Source organism: Chenopodium quinoa, unplaced genomic scaffold (assembly GCF_001683475.1).
Source record: "Chenopodium quinoa cultivar QQ74 unplaced genomic scaffold, ASM168347v1, whole genome shotgun sequence".
Taxonomy (NCBI): Eukaryota; Viridiplantae; Streptophyta; class Magnoliopsida; order Caryophyllales; family Amaranthaceae; genus Chenopodium; species Chenopodium quinoa.
This window is the reverse complement of record NW_018745003.1, coordinates 1,747,947-1,768,978: the sequence shown is the minus strand read 5'-3', so window position 1 is coordinate 1,768,978 and position 21,032 is coordinate 1,747,947. Positions and strand designations below refer to the sequence as shown.

The 21,032-nt window shown below is 35.9% G+C and overlaps 4 protein-coding genes across 4 annotated transcripts; 2 read left to right on the top strand and 2 right to left on the bottom strand.

Moving 5' to 3' along the window:
* Window positions 1-704: 704 nt before the first annotated feature.
* Window positions 705-8,476, top strand: LOC110707812 (probable sulfate transporter 3.4). Its single transcript, XM_021885861.1, has 13 exons — window positions 705-1,253; window positions 4,335-4,383; window positions 4,469-4,676; window positions 5,111-5,282; window positions 5,654-5,719; window positions 5,852-5,965; window positions 6,665-6,781; window positions 6,933-7,059; window positions 7,174-7,460; window positions 7,548-7,738; window positions 7,825-7,910; window positions 8,008-8,084; window positions 8,185-8,476. The coding sequence occupies exons 1-13, from the start codon at window positions 930-932 to the stop codon at window positions 8,335-8,337; spliced, it is 1,971 nt and encodes a 656-aa protein (XP_021741553.1). The 5' UTR covers window positions 705-929; the 3' UTR covers window positions 8,338-8,476.
* A 253-nt stretch (window positions 8,477-8,729) lies between these two features.
* LOC110708120 (glycine-rich cell wall structural protein-like) lies at window positions 8,730-9,797 on the bottom strand. The gene has a single exon (XM_021886229.1). The coding sequence runs from the start codon at window positions 9,795-9,797 to the stop codon at window positions 8,730-8,732; it is 1,068 nt and encodes a 355-aa protein (XP_021741921.1).
* A 3,603-nt stretch (window positions 9,798-13,400) lies between these two features.
* LOC110707810 (trihelix transcription factor ASIL1-like) lies at window positions 13,401-15,704 on the top strand. Its single transcript, XM_021885859.1, has 2 exons — window positions 13,401-14,810; window positions 15,443-15,704. The coding sequence occupies exon 1, from the start codon at window positions 13,830-13,832 to the stop codon at window positions 14,799-14,801; it is 972 nt and encodes a 323-aa protein (XP_021741551.1). The 5' UTR covers window positions 13,401-13,829; the 3' UTR covers window positions 14,802-14,810; window positions 15,443-15,704.
* Window positions 15,705-15,819: 115 nt separating this feature from the next.
* LOC110707811 (ARF guanine-nucleotide exchange factor GNL2) lies at window positions 15,820-20,551 on the bottom strand. The gene is made up of 2 exons (XM_021885860.1): window positions 19,278-20,551; window positions 15,820-19,022 (listed from the first exon to the last, which is right to left on the bottom strand). The coding sequence occupies exons 1-2, from the start codon at window positions 20,273-20,275 to the stop codon at window positions 15,977-15,979; spliced, it is 4,044 nt and encodes a 1,347-aa protein (XP_021741552.1). The 5' UTR covers window positions 20,276-20,551; the 3' UTR covers window positions 15,820-15,976.
* Between the last annotated feature and the right edge of the window lie 481 nt (window positions 20,552-21,032).

Below are 21,032 nucleotides of genomic sequence, written 5' to 3'. Positions count from 1 at the left end.
TAACTATCAAAATAATAAATGTTAATAATAAGTTTTCATGTTTAATAATCAGGGCATGTGGGTGGGCTTGAGGTGAACCTATGGATCTTAGATGTATGAAGATATCCCCATCCTTGTACAAAACACCATACATCCTCCAATCCTTTCAGATCCTTGACACGACGTACTTTCGGTGAGAACTTTACTTGGACCCCACCCTATGAATATGGTGAGCATCGAATCAAGCTAAGCACCTAAGGGTAGAAACTAGCTTAGGAAGTTACAATGACATGTCGTAACACCTTCATCTTTAGTGATTCTAATTGATAATAATCATTTTCTATTATTAAAATTATTTTAAATCATTATATATATTAAGTAAATTAAAAAACTCGAGTGAAGAGAACACGACATATATTAATACTATCATAATCACAAAAAATAAATAAAAGCAATAAAAAAAAAGGGTAAAAATGAGTCGAGCAATATGGATTATTTGTTTCTAGTGCAAGTGTGCAAGTGTGCAACTATCAACATATTCATTCAAGTCTCACTTTATTCAAAAACAGTAGTAGTTGAGCCACTTCATTTTCCCTCCATGCACGGTCATTATAATTTCCTTTCTTTTTATGTAATTCTTATTTTACTTTCCAAATTTCAAATAATAAGAACTGTCCATTAATTCTAATATACGAAGTATATTTGTTTTAAAATATATATTATTCTCTCTTCACACACCAACGGTTTATAACTTGTAGCATTTCCCCTTCCCTAAAAGAAATACACACATACATCCACAAAACTATAAGATGGGTCCAATAATATATATTCTATTATTTCAATCTAGATAATGTCCTAAACTCCCTATATATACACACACTTTACACCTTAGAATTTCAAGTAACTCCCCCTCAAAAAAACTTGGTGATCGAGGAGAGAGTGTTTCGAGTATGGGACTAGAAGATCAAGGTCATCAAACTATGTCCGTCGAGCAAGAAGAAACGTCGATAAACGTACTGAATAGTATAGGGATACATAGTGTCTCTTTGCCACCCAAAAAAACCACATTACAAAAACTCAAACACAAACTTAATGAAATTTTCTTCCCAGATGATCCACTTTATCAATTCAAAAACAAAAATCTTAAAACTAAATTGATTTTGGGTTTTCAATACATCTTCCCTATTCTTCAATGGTTGCCTACTTATGGATTTCAGCTCTTTAGATCTGATCTTGTTGCTGGACTCACCATTGCTAGCCTAGCCATCCCACAGGTAATCATTTCTTTTATCATTTTTTTTTTATCCTTTTTCATTTGTATTATGGATAATTGATACTCCTTCCGTTCTTTTTAAGTTTGCTTACTTGCATTTTGCTGTGTAGTTTGCACCATATATATATATATATATATATATATATATATATATATATATATATATATATATATATATATATATATATATATATATATATATATATATATATATATGCTTGACTGATTATATCTTTAAATACGTGTTAGTGGTGTAAATTATGTAAATTTGATACATGGATATCACACACAGTAAAGTGATTCTTACAATATACATCGTATATCTTATTTAAAATAATAATTTTTTTTTTTTTTGTTTTTTGTTTTTTTTTTTTTTTGTATAGAAGTAGCAATAGATGGTCAAAGTTTTTTTGGTTTGACCATATTATGGTAATTAATGAAACAAATCATATTAAAATGGTAAGCATCAAATTATAAGGTAATGTTACCTTTAGAATATTTACATAATTTTTTCTGCTTTTGGTTATAATCATATTTGTTACTCATAATTATTAAACTTTAGAAGTAAGTTATAATGCCAACTCTTCCAATTTTATTGATTGGTGCAGCCTAATAATGCAAATTATTACAATTTCATTTAACATGCTAGTAAATACTAGTATTACTTGAAATAATCTGAACTAATTGATAAAATAATTTCTTGTTTTTTCATAAATGCATTTTTTTTCCCACCTAACTTTATACTACATAATGATTAGCAAAGTCTATTTTGAAAGTATGTTTCTCGTGTGTCTAGTAAATAATAAAAAACATATATCTCCATCTTTAAATAATACAAATATGAAAGTTTTTATTTAAAGTCGTCCTAAAGTAATAGTCTACATTTTATACTGGTAACTTGATTTTTCAAGTTACTCATTCGACCTTAATGATTCCATGCATTAACACATACTGAGGGGCCGTTTGGTTTCTACGGGGTAAACGGAATGGAATGAACAAAGGGAATGAAATGGAATGGAATGAAAATCCCTCAAATGTAGTATGTTGTTTGGTTGTAAAAAAATAATGGGAATCACTAGTTTTACCACCCACACACCCTCACCGCGTGATGTCAAAAATTAGGGCAATTAAACAAGAAAGAATCAATAAACTTTAAACCCAGATGCAGATTTTCACGACATTGATACAGAATTTGAGCAATATCAAAAGGGGTTAATGTGCGATAGTTATGAAAGTAAGTGGACTTACCAAGCTTCAAATTCAGAAGGATTTTGTCGACCGTTAGAGAAGATGGTACTAATTTGGTAAAATGGGTTGCTGGGAAATTGGTGGGGGAGGTGCGGCGAAGGGTAGGCGGTGGTGCGGCGGTGCAGTTTTCCGATGATGTGGGTAGGTAGGAGGGTGGTGGTATGGTGGTGTGGTGGTGGCCAAGGAATGGAATGGAAATACCTTGGGGGGTGGGGAATGAACTTGGAGGGATTTGGGGGAATGAAGAGGGAGGAAATGGAAAAGTGGCCTAACAAACAACAACAAAGGGAATGATTCCCGTCGATTCTCATTCCCTTTGTTAAATACCTCCAACCAAACGACCCCTGAAAGAGTATAAAACATATTTCTGGGTCTTAACTAAAAGTTTTTGGTTGAGATGGTCCTTTAATTTGGTATCAAGAGCTAGCGTGACACAAAGGTTATGGGTTTGAATCTCATTCACCTCTCCTTTTAAAGTGGAATATTAAGCACAAGGTATGAGGAGGGTCTATGCGGCATCCATACTTTAAGCCCAACGGATTCTCGTGTGAGGGGGAGTGAAAGAATATAAAATATATTTTTGGATCTCAATTATTAGTTTAACATATTGGTTGAGTTCGTCCTCTAACACAACTTTTAATAATAAATAGTAATTTTGATATATAGAGTATGTCAAAAGATAATTTTAAATAATTTAAAGTTCTCTATAGTCTATTACTATTCACTAGTTGTTTACCGGGAAAAACTGCACTTCTGATACTGTTTGGCATGTGAAAAATGAAATAAACAAAAATTATTACTCAAAATTCAAAAGTCACTCCTTAGCCTTAAACAGTTTGATAAAAGGTTTAGTAGCAGTTAAAGGTTGTACGAGGTCTGTTTAATGGGCAGTGCATCATACAATATAGAACCATCAGTCATGGTGCACATTATTTGAACACGTACTCCTAAACCTAGCTCCACAACCTCACCCCATCGGCTCATATTTCTTATGAGAATCGAACCCATAACCTCTTACCCATCTACTCGTAATTCTTAAAATTGTGTAACATTAAGTTGAAACTTTCTTCATTGCTGAACAGATTTTGTTCTTCTGTGATAGTTACATAAAGTTAAAAGCATTCTTTCGTCCTTATTGAAGTTAGTGTAAAGCATGTTATTTAGGAACCTTATAATGTGATGCTTCTTGATTATTTTTTTAATTAATTGTGAAAATTAATTGAGAATATGTTGGCTACTCGTTAATATTTGCATGTTTAAATAACTACTACTAGCACTACTGTGTTTTACAAAATTTGAATGGTCATAAATAAGTTATTTAAAAAAAAATAAAAATCAGGGAAGTAATACATAGAAAGATGTATAACAATCAAGCAAGTCAGATATTCAAGGGCCCTATCAAAATGACGTTAGTCATGTTACCTCTTCAGTATTTATGTAATATACGCATTAATATGAAAATTCTTATATACACTTGGATGCACCGTGCATCCAACAAATTTGGGTTAGTTTTGTTTTTCATTTGATATTTAAATAAAAAACAATCGTTAAAATGAAAACAAAATACTTATGGGTGCATATGCACCTAAGTATATATAACAATTTCTTGAAGTAGTATTTTCCTTTATGAGCGAATTAAATTTTCAAGGGTCGTATTCAATACTTAACACTAAATCCTGTCTATATAATTGTCAAACGTATAAAGAAAAAATATAAGTCAATATGTTTAGACTTGTACAGTATAATAGAAGTTGAAAATTTTGGTTAGGCAAATAATTAATTTCAAAACTTTATTATGAGCCTAAATTGATGCATTTACGCTTGTTAATGGCAGGGTATAAGCTACGCAAAGCTTGCAAATTTGCCTCCTATAATTGGATTATGTAAGCACACTTAATCACTACATTACACTGCTAATCCTTGAATTTTCCTTGTTAATTAACTAATTTAAGACTCTAATTTCTGCAGATTCAAGTTTTGTACCACCATTAATATACTCTGTTCTTGGGAGTTCCAAACATTTGGGTGTTGGTCCAGTTTCCATTGCATCTCTTGTAATGGGTGCAATGCTAACCGAATTCGTCTCACCGGTTAACGACTCCGTCCTTTATCTTAAACTCGCTTTCACTTCTACTCTCTTTGCCGGGTTATTTCAGGCCTCGTTGGGCTTTTTCAGGTACTACGCGCAAAAACTTGTATATAAGGAGTGTATTATATATTAACTTAATTAATAGTCAACTTCATATAGGGGTGACACACTGACACATAAAGTAGTGGTTCTTTGTTATAAAGTTGTGTCCTTTTTTTTTAACAAAAAAATATAGATGATATGAAAGGAATCTATGTTTAATTTTCTTGTACTAGAAATACAAGTAAAGTTCACTAATTCAAAATAAATTCAATGAATTTTGTTAATGGGTATCTTTTACATTATGATATTGATGGGTTTTTAGTGTTGATGATTCGCGGTAACAATGTGCATTGTATATGTTTGATAAAATGCCTATGAGAAATTTTATTGACAAAATAATGGTTATGTAGGACTGTTGGAACATATATCATGTATTATGTTGGATGCTTTGACTGATGTCTAATCATATGATATTATAGGTTGGGTTTTATTATTGATTTCTTATCAAAGGCCACATTAATTGGATTCATGGCTGGAGCAGCAGTCATTGTCTCTCTTCAACAGCTCAAAGGGTTGCTTGGAATAAATCATTTTACTAGCAAGATGCAGATTATCCCTGTCATGTCTTCCGTTTTTAGCCACAGAAATGAGGTAACTTACTATATGATGTGCAATGTTACACGTATTATCGCGAACAAATGACAAGTACTATTACGATTTACATTTGAGCATGGTTTTGGCACCCTTAATGTCATGTTTAAGTCCTTAATGGTCAATAATTGATACGAAAATAAAAATAAAAAATGATGAAGCTCTACGTACTTCTGTTAATCGAAAACTTGTGACATGCTTCGTATTACATTTATTTACTAACACAAATACATGACCGCGCCAAGTTTGAGTACCTTCAGTGTATATATTTGATCAACATGATTGTTGAAGGGGAGTAAAAATTCTAGTACTCTGAATAATTTACTGATGATCATGTCTTTTTTTTTTTTTTTTTTTTTAAATGGTTGCAGTGGTCATGGCAAACAATTGTTATGGGGATCAGTTTTCTGGTTTTTCTTTTGGCAGCAAGACAAATTGTAAGCCATTCATTCATATCCTAGATTGTATAACATTATTCATGTGTATGTGTAAATGCACTATTGATGGTTTTCGTTATGTTATTTTCTTGTTTGTAATTTTGTTCTTGCTTCTATTTCTTTGATTTTCAGAGCACGAAGAAGCCTAGGCTCTTCTGGATATCAGCAGCGGCTCCTTTAGCATCTGTGATTTTATCAACCCTTATAGTATTTTGTCTCAAGTCTAATGCAGATAAGATTCCCAAAGTAAGGATGGTCACATTTTGGTTGCTTTGTTTCATTTTCATACTTTGTTTTTTTCGTTTTGGTTGACGTTTAGTTCTATCCATTAAACCTTGTAGTGCTTTTTTCCAATGTCCCTTACATGCCTCAAAAGGAATGTAAGTGGAACTTTGAATCTTAATAAACTTTTTTCAAAAGATTTGGAATCTCTTTGTCTTTCTTTAAACCAAAGTATGTGAGATTTGGTCTGTTGAATATTGGCCACGTAAAGTTATTGGGTGGTCCGATACCATGATTGTTGATAATTCATGTATATCAGGTCCATTTTTTTGCACTAGTGTCACATCTGCTGCCGTAGTAATGATTTTTAAGTCACTATATGTACGAAACGTTTTCATGATGAAACTTCAGCCTTGTTTGGTAATCGGTTTTGTTGGTTGCCTTTTAGTTGTACGTTTTACCAAAAATCTTGGTTAATAACCAACACTAGAACAAAACTACCTAACACTACCAGTTGATCAAACAAGCTTAGTGAATCAACCAACAATTGATTGTTGAATAAGAATTTTATCCAAGTTATTATTAGTGTTATCATGACAAATAAAAATGGCTAATATTATTGTTGATTTTATCCAATTATGTACAAACAGATAATAAATACCGTCATAAGCAACAATTTTGCTGATGGATTGTGTTAATTGAATTATTTTGTTCGTCGAACAGATTGGTCAACTGCCCAAGGGTCTGAATCCTCCTTCAGTAAACATGTTATACTTCCACAGTGCCCATGTTGCTCTGGTTGCTAAAACGGGTCTCATAACTGGTATTCTGTCTCTAACTGTAAGTGATGATTAGTTCCTTGCCTTCTTTAGTTCAAAGTTATAAATTCACCCCTGATTTGTAGTTCTGAAGTTGTGCTTTTGAATATATATTTTACGGATTTTCTACATTCCCCATCATGCTGAATTTCATAAAATTTGGTTACCTCTAGGAGGGAATCGCAGTTGGTAGAACATTTGCTTCATTGGAAAATTATCAAGTTGACGGTAACAAAGAAATGATGGCAATAGGCATAATGAACGTTGTTGGTTCATGCTCCTCATGCTACGTGACTACTGGTAAACTAAAATGGAGAAACTAATTGACTGATAAGAATTTTTGTATGCACATCTCATCAATCATCCTCATTTATCTAACTTTGACAATTACATATATACTTCCCAAACCTGTAGGAGCATTTTCTCGATCTGCTGTGAACTATAATGCTGGAGCTAAGACCGCTTTCTCCAACATAGTGATGGCAACTGCTGTATTAGTCACTCTGCTCTTCCTGATGCCCCTCTTCTATTACACTCCTAATGTTGTTTTAGCAGCAATCATTATAACAGCTGTTATTGGACTTATAGACTACCAAGGAGCTTATAAATTATGGAAAGTTGACAAACTTGATTTCGTGGCTTGTTTGAGCTCTTTTTTCGGCGTTCTCTTCATCTCAGTGCCTTCCGGACTTTCCCTTGCTGTAATTATATTCTCAATTTACAATTTTTTCGTCTGTTTTTAATATGTTATAAATTTAAATAATTTAATTGACTATCTAAATTTTCAGGTTGGAATATCAGTATTCAAGGTTCTCTTGCATATAACTAGACCAAATATTGTGACTTTGGGCAACATTCCAGGCACTCAAATGTTCCAGAGCCTTGAACGTTACAAGAATGCCTCGAGGATCCCATCGTTCCTTGTTTTAGGTGTCGAAGCTCCCATATATTTTGCAAATTCAACTTACCTCCAAGAACGGTAATTAGCATCTTCTTTTTTATATTTAACACTGATATATTTTTTGGTGCAAGTCTGTCCTTAAGTATCAGCTGAATTTTCTGCAGAATACTAAGATCTATAAGGGAAGAGGAAGATTGGATCAAATCCAATAGAGAGTCCATGCTAAAATATGTAATTTTAGACATGACAGGTACATTTTCATCAAATACTGCTTGAAAATTGGTTAACCTTACTACTTACTTCTTACCACCAAATGCTAACCAAAAAAGATTCGTCCACATTTGCAGCGGTTACAGCCATTGATACGAGTGGAATCGACACCATCCAAGAGCTCGGAAAGATCATCCAAAAGAGATCATTACAGGTAATTATCAGGAGCTAAGATTTGGTTGGCTTGGATTATTTCAAGTTACATTTAAATTTGTGCTCATTTTTTGGGAACAATGTGATTGTATTTCTTGCAGTTGACTCTTGTAAATCCTGTTGGGAGTGTGATGGAGAAGCTTCACAAATCAAAGGTGCTTGAATTATTTGGTTCTAATAATGGGGTTTACATGTCCGTTGGAGAAGCCATTTTGGATTTGACAGCTTCAAGGAAGGTAGAAGGCTTAGCTTAGGTTTGTGGCATCTAATTTTTCAGAAAGATGTAAGAACTCCATAATTTGGAGTTATTTCTCAACTAGAGCTAATTAAATCTTATATAAAAATATATTACAAACAAAAATTATGTGAATAATTTTGATCCAACTTGTTTGACATTCTTCTAGTCATTTTGAGTTGGTATATACTATCATGTTCAATTAGGGGTAAAAACAAGTATTAGGAATTTGCACAAAGTGGTATTATCAATCATACGCGGTATAATTATATGCAAATGTAACATCTTACATTTACTAATATTAATTAGGGAAATAGAAACAACATTCAATTGGTAGCAAAAGTTTTGCTAGGAAATGATGCTTGAAAGACTACAACAAATGGAATTTAAACCGCTAGATGATTTGATCCTTCAGTGTTGTGATGGTGATTTGTGGGCAACAACAGTTGCTCCTTCGAACTTTTTACCAACACCGCCTCCAATTCCGCCACCAACTCCCTTCCAAATGCCAACGCCAATACCTTTACCTATTCCTCCTCCAATCCCTTTACCATATCCACCTCCAATACCTTTGTAAACACCTCCTCCTACTCCACCACCGATTCCTTTTCCAATTCCTCCTCCTATCCCTTTATGGTAGCCTCCACCAACTCCTTTCCATATGCCTCCACCTATTCCACCTCCAAATCCTTTACCAACACCACCTCCAATTCCTCCTCCAACTCCCTTCCAGATACCTCCACCTATTCCTCCACCAATACCTTTACCTATACCACCTCCAATTCCTTTGCCTATTCCTCCGCCAACACCTCCAATACCTCCTCCAATTCCTTTGCCTATTCCTCCACCAACACCTCCTCCTCCTATTCCTTTGCCAATACCTCCACCAACACCACCTCCTCCAATTCCTTTGCCAATACCTCCACCAACACCACCACCGGTTCCTCCTCCTGAACCTCCTCCTACCCCTCCACCTGTACTTCCTCCCTTACTTCCATGTCCTCCACCACCACCGGTGCCACCACCAGCACCACCTCCATAGTAGCCACCCTTCCCATGTCCTCCAGTGCCACCACCGGCACCACCTCCAACACCACCACCCGTTCCACCACCAACGCCAGCACCACTTCCTGCACCACCACCAACTCCACCTCCAGAACCACCACCTACACCACCTCCAGAACCACCACCTACACCACCTAGTCCTCCTTTTCCGTAGCAATCAGGCTTGCCAGCTCCAATCCCAAACCCAATTCCTTTCCCAATCCCAAACCCAACTCCCTTCCCAATCCCAACACCCCAACCCTTCTTCCACCCTACTATGCCACCAAACACCCCACCACCACCAACTCCACCCAAAAACGTCTCTGGATTCTTCACATCTCCATCCTTAATCTTACTAACATCCCTACCCTCAACACCCAAAGAAGCAACCACTAAAGCAACAAGCCATAGCACTAAAGCTACCCTTCTAGCCATATCAACACACAACAACAAATGAGTAATGTATGAAAATTCTCTTCTTCAATATACACTACGCATCCTCTACTTCATGAATATATAATAAAACTTAACCCTAGACTACATTTAATGTCTTGATAATTTAATGTGGGGAGGTCCATGGAAGCAAGTAGTACAGTTGTATGATATTATCTTCTCTTCATGAATTACACAAATATGATTTTATGATACATGAATGATAGTAGTTGACAAAAATAAAGCTTTATTACTACCACGTCCAGGTAAGCAACAAACACTCGTCATGCATGCATGCATATTTACGTGAATATATATAATGTTAGTTGTTGCATGCATTTAATTACTGCATTCATGGCAGCACGTACTAACTAGCTAGCTGCCCCCGCCGGCCCGCCACCTTTGTAATAACCGCAAACTCATGAAAGTAAGCTAGGTTGTTGATGAACCTGCAACTAACTTTTTGTCGGTACATCATTTTACTTGAATTCCTAACTGTACAGTTGTACTCATTATGGTGTACTATTTTATGATCTACTTCAAAATAGGGAACATTATAAGAAAATGATATGATGGAATTGATAAGTGTATTATGTTACGATGAAAAAACTCGAATTGATTAAGTTTATGACTAATTGCACGCACTTATTATTGATATGACTTTGTCGTACTTTGGATGGAGGAATGAATTGAAGTATATGTAAACCTTAATTAGGCGACATTTTAATTAGTTATTACATCATGAACTATCATCATTGATGTCTTTTTTTGTCGTTTTGAAATTAAATTTAATTAATAACAGTCGATTTTATATATAATAATAAATTAATAATGATGGCATGCATATCAACATGTTTACTAGTAAGTTATTATATGCACATGTTGAAATAAATGCATTCCATTGCATCTACAGACGAAATTTGCAATCTAACAGGAGGACAAATTAGTTAGGCTATAGAGTACAACTGTACAAATTACCACTCACAATTCACAAACACAACCAAACCACATAAATATAAATATAAAGATATACGTACATATGTACTACTTGTAGTATGGAGCATTCAAGATCAAGAGTTAAAAATTAAACCTAGATTTTCTGTGGTTCTTAATTCAGTTCTTTTCTACTTCCCAAGAAAGATTTTTTTGAATTGGTTTTTAGGTATAAGCCACCAGTTTGGGGAACATTTTTTTTTTGAAAAACTGCTAATCCATGCAGTATATGCTTGGTTTTGAATTTTTCATAAGTTTGATTAAGATCAAGCCTAAAAGTAGGGGCCAAGCATTCGTACCCTAAACAAATTGGAACATGTAGGCCTATGACCAAAATAGCTATACAAATATTGAAAATCCAATTATATGGTCGGAAATTAAATCTATGATGTAACCCGGCCAAAATAAGGGTGAGCTATGGTTGATCAACTATACCCTAACCTGATTTCAAATAAACAATGTATTGGAAAGGTTATCAATTCTGTGTTGCAACTTTAATGAAACGGAGAAAGTATTTTTCATCCTAACAATAGCGAGTAAAGATCAACCACGTACAAGTCCTCTATCGACAATAATTGTCTAATTGAGAAGTGAGTTGGGTACTTGAGTGAGTAAAATCTGAGAGGTGGGCCTCATGGGCCTGGAAGAGTAAGGAAGTTAATACTGTCATAATAGCCCATTGGATTGAAGATATTAATTGAGTTACAAGTCTTACAACACATGTAGAATACAACCTGGCTAACATTAATGGTTGGTTTGTTCTTTTGGGATCATAAAAACGACAATTCACATTAGTAGACTTGCAGAGACAACTCAGATTAGGTCATCAAATTTTCTCATCTTAATTTGCAAATCCTCATCAACCATAGAAAGTATCTTCGGCACTTCCTAGTTCCTACATTGAAATTCTATCAACCCTTTCATAAGTAGCAAATCTTTAGCAGGTTGCTAATTTGTGCGCACAACAAGGCCATTGACTTGAATAAATTAATCTTGAACTTATGTTAATTATGTAGAAGGTTTTTGCAATTTAATGGTCAATTTTAGGTGTGTTAGCACAATAATATACATGTATGGAGTACGAAGGAAAAATTAAATCAAACCGAATAAATGAAGTTTCAAACAAAGCTTCTTTCGTAGAACTACACATAATAGTATGAATAAAGATACATGATATATCATGTGTATATGCATGATCAAAATCTTTTGCTTTTATTTAAATGCACGGTTGCGCGCTACTGAATTCAATTAGTGAATTGAGTTTTTAGTTGGAAAATTTGGTAAAAATAATTCCAACTTCTACTCGTTCGTTCAAAATAATTCCAACTTTGGATTATTTTTATATTATCCGAACTTTGGGGTTCATTCGCTCAAAATGGTCCCAACCGATCACCCAACCTGTTATAACAAGTTTAGGTGACACGTGGCACCACGTAATTGGTTAGAATTTTTTTTTAAAAAAAAGCTTAATTAATTTAAAAAATAAAAAACAAAACTAGCCCCACCCACGACTACCCTCCCCACCACCAGCCACGGCATCCTCCCGGAACCCCCATCCTCGTCGGTCGCCCAGAAACCCCTCCCCCGTGCCGACGTCCTTCCTCTACCGCCTGAACCACAAAACCCCTATACACCGCCAGCTCCGCCGCAACCACAATTCAACACCCCTATACACCGCCAGCCAAAATCAGCAATTCGCACAACAATAGCACCAATCTGCCACCCATTTTCTCCAATCCACCATCAATTATAGAAAGTCGAGTTCCGAAAGTGGGGGAGGGCTGGTTAGGGGGTTTATGCGATGGGGAGTAGTTTTTTTAGGGGTTTCGATTTAGGGTAAGGTGGTGGCCTGGTTTGGTGGTTCATGGGGTAGGGGGAAGGGTTGCGCCGACATTGGCGAGGGGGAGGTATGGGCGCTGGCGAGGGTGGGGGCGGGGACCAGGGCTCGGCTTTTGGGTGGGAAGACTGCCAGATAGGTGGATGGGGCTTTTTTTTGTTTTAGTTTTTCTTTTTTAATTATTTTTTCAACTAATCACATAGTGACATGTGTCAATTAGATAAATTAAAACTATTAAATATTTTACAGGTCACTTGGGACCATTTTGAGTGAATGACCATAAAGTTCGAATTATTTAAAAATAATCCATAATTGGGATTATTTTTACCAATTTTTCTTTTAAGTTTTCATTTATGATTTTATTGATTCAATTTGAACCATCTTATTATTTACTTGATTGACCATCTTTATTAGAAAAAACTTACTAATATACTTGTATTAATAAAAAGGTTGAATAATTTATACTCCTTTTTTTCATAATATAACAGATATAAGCTTCAACCATTATATTGTTTGTTGGATTAATATTCAAATTTAATCCTAAAAGTAATCATGTATATTTCACTTAAACCAATGTTTATGAATTCTATAGGAAAAACTCTTACATAATTGTTTACAATTTTTGATTAATAATATATAACACAATAGTTATACGTGCTTGATGAGAGTAACCCAAAAACAAAAAAATAAAATAAAATAAACTTCAAAAGGATGTATACCGATACTTTTATGTGTGTTTAAATTAGACTAGAGGGAAGTTGACTCTTTTTGTTGGTTTTCAGATTGATTTAGAGTCGAATGAATTCTATGTTAATCAATTTATCATGTAAAACAGGTCAATTCCATGAAAATTTAATTTCGGGTAGAGTCAGTTCATTTTTTCTTAGATTATTTCAAATACAATTCGGATATGAATTGATTCGTCGAATCAAGTCGTATTGTCAAATCTAATCTGCTTAGACTCTTAGAGCATGGAGTTTGGGCTTGAGAACTACTAATGGATCAAATTGTCAAACCCCCACAATAAGCTATCCAAAAAGCAAAAATTAAAATAAAAAAAAAAAAAGAAAAAAAGGTTAGTAAAACTGTCATCTACATTCTTCAATTATCAATTCTTCAGGTAGCTGTATTTCTAGGGTTTTTCTAGACACCAAAAATTCCCTGCAATTTCATCAAATTAATCAATTCTCCCTCAATTTTCGTCAATGGATCGCCGTTCGAACTACCCTTCTCGCCGATCAAAACCCCAGAAAAGCTACGCCGAAGAAGAAGATGATGACGATGAAAACGACGTCGTTCTTGGAGCAATCGACGATTCCGATGAAGAAGAAGATGACGACATCAATGACGAAGACTTCAACGGTCCCGGGCGCCGCCGCACATCCACTCGACATCGCCAAAAGCAGAGAAAGCTCTCTACTTGGAATTACCATTCTACCCCTAATTCTAAATCCTCCGGCATGGTTTCCGATTGGTCGGAGCAGGGTACTTTCGCCCTTTTGGAAATCTGGGGTGAGAGGTTTCTTCAATTGGGTAGGAGTAGTTTGAGGAGTGAGGACTGGAACGACGTCGCTGAGCGAGTTTCGGAGGCGACGCGGTCGAAACGCAGCGTTTCGGATTGTAGAAGTAGGTTAAATGCATTGAAGATGAAGTATAAGAGGGAGAAAGCTAAAGTGATTAGCTTAGGAGGTGGGAGTAGCAAATGGGTGTTCTTCAAGAAAATGGATGTTTTGATGACAATGTCACCAAGGCAATTGCAACAGCAAGAGCAATGTGGGTTAGCTTGTGGGGTTGATTCGGGCGAGTTCGTGTTTATGAACCCGAGAGTTTACTTGGATCATTCTAATGCGTCTGATGAGATGAGGGATAGTCCAGGGAATTCGGAGTCCGAGTGTGGGGAAGATGATGATGAGGAGGAAGATGAGGATGAGGAAGCGGCGGAGGAGTCATATAGGATGTTATCGGAGTCGATTAAGAGGGTTGGGGAGATATATGAGAAGATGGAGGATAGTAAGAAACAACATATGGAGGAATTGGATAGGATGAGGGAGGAATTTCAGAGAGAATTGGAATTGCAAAAGAAGGAGATGCTTGATCGAACAAAGGTTGAGATTGCGAAATTAGGACAAAAGGATGATCAGGAACAGGACAGTGATTGCTCTGTTGAGAATGTGTGAGAGATGAAGGTTGCTCTTAAACCCTTTTTTTTTTTTTGGGTAATTTTGTTATGTTAAGCACTTGTAATGTAGTTCTGTTGATTGTTGTGATAATGGAAGATATGGTAAGGTATAAATACATCCTATAAATTTGAAACTATATTGACATTATTGATGTCATTCTACTTCTATATTTGGTTTTGAGAATGTTGGCTGAAAATGTATATTATTATATGATGGTTGTGTATGCTTTAGCCTTGGAAGCAATGCATTCAATATTCTATTTGCTGAAGGCGTGTTGGTTGTTTTCTGCATCCTTTTTGAGTTTGCATTTTTGTGCTCGAATTCGTGGGCTTAACTTGAGGAAGAGAGGTGATATAAAGGTAAATTAACTTGCTGTATAGATGCAATTGGAGAGAGAGAGAGAGAGAGGGAGAGAGAGAGAGATAGAGAGAGGGGGATTGTTCTTCAGTAATCTCCATGCTCGTTATACAGCTTGAAATTCAAATTGAGATTTTCTGTTCATTTTATTGACTAACATAAATCTTACCTTGAGAGTACCAGATCTTTGTAATGTGTAACTATTATTTATCTCGTTTCCACCTGTAGCTCTCTGCAATGATAATAGTCATAGTACTAATCTTAACTTTTACTTGTCTCAGTGGATGCGAACGGAAGGGCAAATATGATGAGGACTGCTGTATGTTTTTCGATGGGCTGGCTTGATAGGTGCCTTCTGTGTGCAGAAATGTCTAAATGTGCAAAGCCTCAGGGATGTTTCTGTTTGTATCTCTAACATGCTTTTTGATTGTCCCTTTAGCTTTTGATCTATGTTTTGCTTTGGTATCAACTGGCAAAGCATTAATTTAACAGAAATGTACTGTTATTAGCAAAATTACAGCAATAGAAGAACTTTCTTCAGCATCAGCTGGTTGCTATTTAATATTTCCATCTTGTTTTTTTTATCTACATTTATTTTTTTCCTTCCTATTTCCTCTTGTTCTCGGGAATTTCCGTATTTCTGGCATCTAAATGTGCTGGATAAGTTAATTCTAAAGATTTCTGGTTTGCATGAGGCTAGTTCTCTATATTCTGCTACCAAAATATATGAGAGAAATTGAGAAGAAAGCACGAATACATCTCCTCTTCGATTATATGTTGAATAAGAAAGGTATTCTTCTGACCATAAAACATTATCACGGAATATATGGAAACATCTCCCCTTCAAGTGATGGAGCTATCCATTGAATTTGGATGTAAGTAATATCCCAAAAATCATCATTTTCTCTTGGCTCTAGAACTCCTGTGTCCTTCATTACTGCAATTATCTTCTTCAATAGTTCTGGGACTACTTGCTGCATTCTTGATGGGCCATGCACACCCAAATCTGCTTTCACGCAGGTGTCCATCCTTCTTAACAGCCCTAACCAGAAACTCCTGAAACCTGGATTTTCTGATATTGTCTTTAAGTATAGCAAAAATACATCAGTTAACAACTCCATTGCGTTTTTCAGGGTACCCTCCATGCTCCTCATTTCTCTCTCCGCATTCTCTCTTCTCGAGTAATCCAACATTTTTTCATGCAGATCATCAACCATAGCAAATATTACATGATTGAAGAAGATGATGGTATTAGTTGATGTCAGCTCTAGATCTCTGGCTAGTTCAAAGCTCTTTTTCAGACTTGCTACTGCGTGGTTTCTCACTTCTTCACGTCGTGCTAGACTGGTCTTTCTTAAGGCTTCTCCTAGCTTGACAAATAATTTCATCTTGTCTTCGGAATTGCTTGTGATGCTTCCATTGCTGATACTGCTTCCAGGGTCAGAGTTATCTTTGTACCATTGAATCAATAATTTGACAGAATTGGCCATTAGATCCATCATCTGTATGTTCTTCTCCACCAGGCTGGTTCTCAGGGCAACAAAACCAAAAGCACAGTCAATGCAATATGCATAATTGGTTCTGGTCATGTTTTTCCCATCAGACAATAGCTGAATTATTGCCTTGACTGCCTGATCATAGTTTTCAGGAAGTCGACCATTGGCTGACAGCAATTGCAGAAGTGTTTTCCACCCGATTGGGGTTTGTACATTACCTGGGAATTCAGTTAAAATTTTGCACACTGTTTGAATGATGGTTTCACAGCAGGTATCAAGAATTTCCTTGTCAAGTTTCCACATCAAACTTATTGATTTGAACATGACTTCTTCAGCATACTTGTCAGTTTGGTAAGAAGAAAGGAGCTTGACGCACAATTTAAAAAGTATCATTGCTGCTTTTTCAGCAAATGGCACAGGAGAAAAAAGAGGGAATTGAGTAACTGCACCAATATAGTCGTAGTAAGCAGGCCAGAAACTGGAAAATCTGTCAATGTTCGCATAAGCAATGGCTCCTACTATATCCCAGCAGAAAGTGACAGTTTCTTCCTCCTCAAGTGCTGTAGTGAATTTCTGCCCTTTTCCTGCTGCTGCGAAGATCAGAGTTCTTCCTAGATTCAATAATGTGTCTACAGGTAATTTTGATGAATTACTAAATATATTCCCAATTTTGCACTGTTGTATGATTTTCAGGTTTTGTTCAAACTCACTTCCACCAGGATTTAGTGACTCTTCATTACTATCCAATAAAAAATGTGAAAGTCGGCCGGTTGCCATGGAGTTGTTTCCTCTGCTACTCCCGAATTTAGAATCCTCGCTGATGTTCCTTGACTGTGACTCACCCTCTGTTGCCACTAAGGTATCGTAGTCAACCACAGATTGGGGGAGTAGCTTAAGCCTCTTGAGTTTCAACATACAATCAACTATATTTCTCCAAGCTCCTCTGATTGATTCTCCGAATTTATTTGCAATGTTGAAAACGGCAAGAGTTGCCATTCTTGGCTTCAGTTCATTAGAAAATAGATATAGTGTCTCTTCTGCAGATGCATATGGATTCAGCAGGGTGGTGAATTTGCAAAGTGAGGCTACAAGCTCATCAAGGATGTCTTCTAGCCCATGTCGTGCAATTCTAGCCACTGCAACCATTCCTTCTATGCACTCATTAAGGACTTCATCATCGTCAGCATGCTCAAAAATTGCAGATAGAGCAGAAACTGTAGGACCTGCAATACTTCCAAACATGTCTCTGCCTAGTCTATGATCAAAGTCGCATACAATGAAGGGATTAATGAATTTGGATCGACTTATCAACTCAACCCAACGGCTAGGGTTCATCTCAACCAAAGAAGCCGACTGAGCAAAAATGGCAATTGCATGTGTGGCAATAGATTGGAAAAGTTCTGATAGATACTCCCTAGGAAGGTCCTTCCCATTATTTATAGCCCTGTTATTTCTGATGAACTCTTCCTCTGTCATCTTTTTTTTTACTTGTGGATTGTGCTGGTCTGTGTTTAACATGATGAGAGAGTAGCAAAGGATAAACACTGCATCCTTGGTTTCAAAGAGCTCAGATGATTGCTGATTAAAAAATCTTTCTGAGAAAGCCTCTAGAATCCTGTGAATTTTTTGGGACTCTCCAGGCAGCCTGAAACTCTCTAGATAAGTTCTCAATGCAGTGTCAAGAACAAAGCCTGTAAAATCGAATGTGTTTGTGAATTCGTTTAGCACTTGTAAGTGAAACTCATCTGGGTCACCGAGATAATCTCCTATTGCAGTCTTATTGAGCCCAGGAGTAAAGCGAAAGAAATAGGCAAAAGCTTTTGCATCTGGTGGATTTGGAATTAAGTGTGAAATTTTAAGGTACTCTAGACCTTTTTTCTCATCTTGATTGAAATGGGTTCCTGCAATCAATAGTTTCTTCTTTTGTGCTTTCCTCAATCTTAAAATATGTACCCAGTTTTCCAAGTTGTCGTCCTTCCTTAATGGCTCTTCCCAAAAGGGAGAATACTCTGTAATTTCAACCTGAAATGGTTCGAAGGAAACTGTGTTATCTCCATTGTTTACTTTATCAGCGATGGCTTGGATGATTATGATTAAGCCTTCAAAGGCTTGAAGTTGCAAGCTTGTCAAAGGGGTAGTCATTGGAAATGCCAGTTTGCAAAGGAGCTTGCCCATTTCCTCAAACACATTGCAGCACATGAAAGCGCAGTCATAGTTTACGTAAGTCTCTATTAGAAATGTGGGTTGTCTACAGAGATTGATGATACCTTCCAGTGCTACTTCTTGATATCGCACCGAGCTGCCAAATTTTGCAACTCTGAATAAAACAAAGGTGAAGAATGCTTCAAGCTGGAGCCTAAGTGACCTGCAAGATCAAGGAAACATTTCAATTGTGGTATTTGGTTAGGAATTTTATCTAACTTTCTCTATGCATTGCTTTACTTTAATATGCAGGCTCTTTACCAATTTATGGGGCTGGATAACTTGATCCAATATTAATGTTTTTATTCCAAAACAGCCCCCTGTTTTGAAAGGAAAATCAATGCACCTAGACAGCTATTTTATATAGTTAAACATTCTTGAATATAGATTTATCATTGCTCGGAAATCAAGTTCTAACCCGTGTAGGAAATTATATGAGTTCAAGACAGTGCTGCAAATCATTGACAAGATGAGGGCGCTAGAACGAGTTCCATAATGGATTAAATGATGAAATAGATCATCCCCGATCATCCTACGTAGTTTTGGATGCTTGGAAAATCCATCGCCACTCAATTCCAATGCTGTGTTAATCAACATCAAAGCCAGGATCTGGATATCCTCATCATTGCTCTGAGATATGATCCCATCAATCTCAACTGTCTGCACTACATTCAACAAGGAACATAAGAACTGAAAAATGTCCACCACACATCGAAGACCAAATCCTTTATTCACAATGTCATTGTCATCCAACTCTTCTGACTCAGACTCAGAATTCTCCCCTTCCTTCACTTCTATGCTATCCAGCCTTGAGAACACAATTTGTGAAATCTCAAGCATAACAAATTTAGCAGTTCTTTGGAGCAAGTTTCCTCGGTTTGATGATTGCTGCACGACTTGGAAGGTTGTGTTAACCACCCTACAAACACACTCGTCTTTGAGAAGGCAAGAGCCTGGGTGCATCATTATGTTGTTAAGCAGCAGCAGGACCTTCATAAGAATCCCTTCCTCGCTAAGTGGATCTGTCCTCTCGAGCCTGCAGCTTGTAGTGGAGATAACCAGGGCATTCATGGCCTCCTGAGCCCCTGGTGTTTTCTCGTCGAATACTTGGATTTTTAAGAGCTTGATGAGCGAGGAGAGAGCAATGTTTGTCGCTGCTGCAGGGACATCGTCGCTCTGTATTACATCTAGGAAGGGGGACAGGTATATTGAAGGATCTATGTATTGCCATTCTTGCTGAGGATTGAAAATGAGAGATCTCAATGATTTCAAGGATTGTTGGAGGATTGCAGTGTCATGGTAATTATCTTCTGCGGCCGATAGCTCGATACTGTTTCTTAATGCTGCTAAAACTGAACCTACTTCTGTGTTAATGGTGCATGAAAAACCAATATCTTTCTTCATCTTTTTGGTCATGGCATTTTACTTTCAAGAAATTGTGATTTTAATTTTAGGTTTATTTTTATTTTTATCTTTATTCTTTTCTTTCTATATATCCCTTTCTATTTGTTTCCATGGGTTTGTTTACTGGTCAAAACTGAGAGAGTTAGCTGCATAATTGATGAAAAACGAGCGTACTATTTGCAAAACAAGTGGTTGTTTATTAGTCTTCACGTTAATCTTTATTTTTAACGAATAAGATTGGATTTGTGGCTATAATAACTAAACTAAATCAAGGAATTTTACCTTAAAATTCTCTTCGATATGTTGTCATTAGCCACACATTTAAAAATTTAATTTTAATTTCTATGAATTTATAATTATATAGAAAATTCAGAAAGATAAGAATTGTTTGCCATTTTATCCGTTTTAGATAGCAATTATTAGAAAATAAAGTTTCTCAAGAGACCTTTCATCTATTTCAAAATAACTTTTTTAATGTCTGTTCATGGACAGTTGGGCACATGTTAAGTTATAAAAAAAATTATTAAAAAAGGGAGTGAATATGAAAATCGTGAGTCCAAAAGGAAAATTTATGAACTCCCTCATTTTATAATTTATTTCATTTGATTTATAGAATGAATTATATTGATAAAGCATCTTTTAAAGGTTGACGCCCATGAACACACATTAGAAAATTCATTCAACATAATAACCTTTTTGGTATATTTGATGAATTCGTGAATATTAGGAACTTTGATGAAAACAAATTCTATAATCATGCTTGCATGGG

Bases quoted from the DNA above. Each gene is read 5' to 3' on its own strand.
- LOC110707812 (XM_021885861.1), top strand. From the start codon at position 930: ATGGGACTAGAAGATCAAGGTCATCAAACTATGTCCGTCGAGCAAGAA. The intron at 4,384-4,468 runs GTAAGCACACTT...TAATTTCTGCAG, and splicing joins GCCTCCTATAATTGGATTAT to ATTCAAGTTTTGTACCACCA. The intron at 7,060-7,173 runs GTAAACTAAAAT...CCAAACCTGTAG, and splicing joins CTCATGCTACGTGACTACTG to GAGCATTTTCTCGATCTGCT.
- LOC110708120 (XM_021886229.1), bottom strand. From the start codon at position 9,797: ATGGCTAGAAGGGTAGCTTTAGTGCTATGGCTTGTTGCTTTAGTGGTT.
- LOC110707810 (XM_021885859.1), top strand. From the start codon at position 13,830: ATGGATCGCCGTTCGAACTACCCTTCTCGCCGATCAAAACCCCAGAAA.
- LOC110707811 (XM_021885860.1), bottom strand. From the start codon at position 20,275: ATGACCAAAAAGATGAAGAAAGATATTGGTTTTTCATGCACCATTAAC. The intron at 19,023-19,277 runs GTTAGAACTTGA...TTGATCTTGCAG, and splicing joins TCATATAATTTCCTACACGG to GTCACTTAGGCTCCAGCTTG.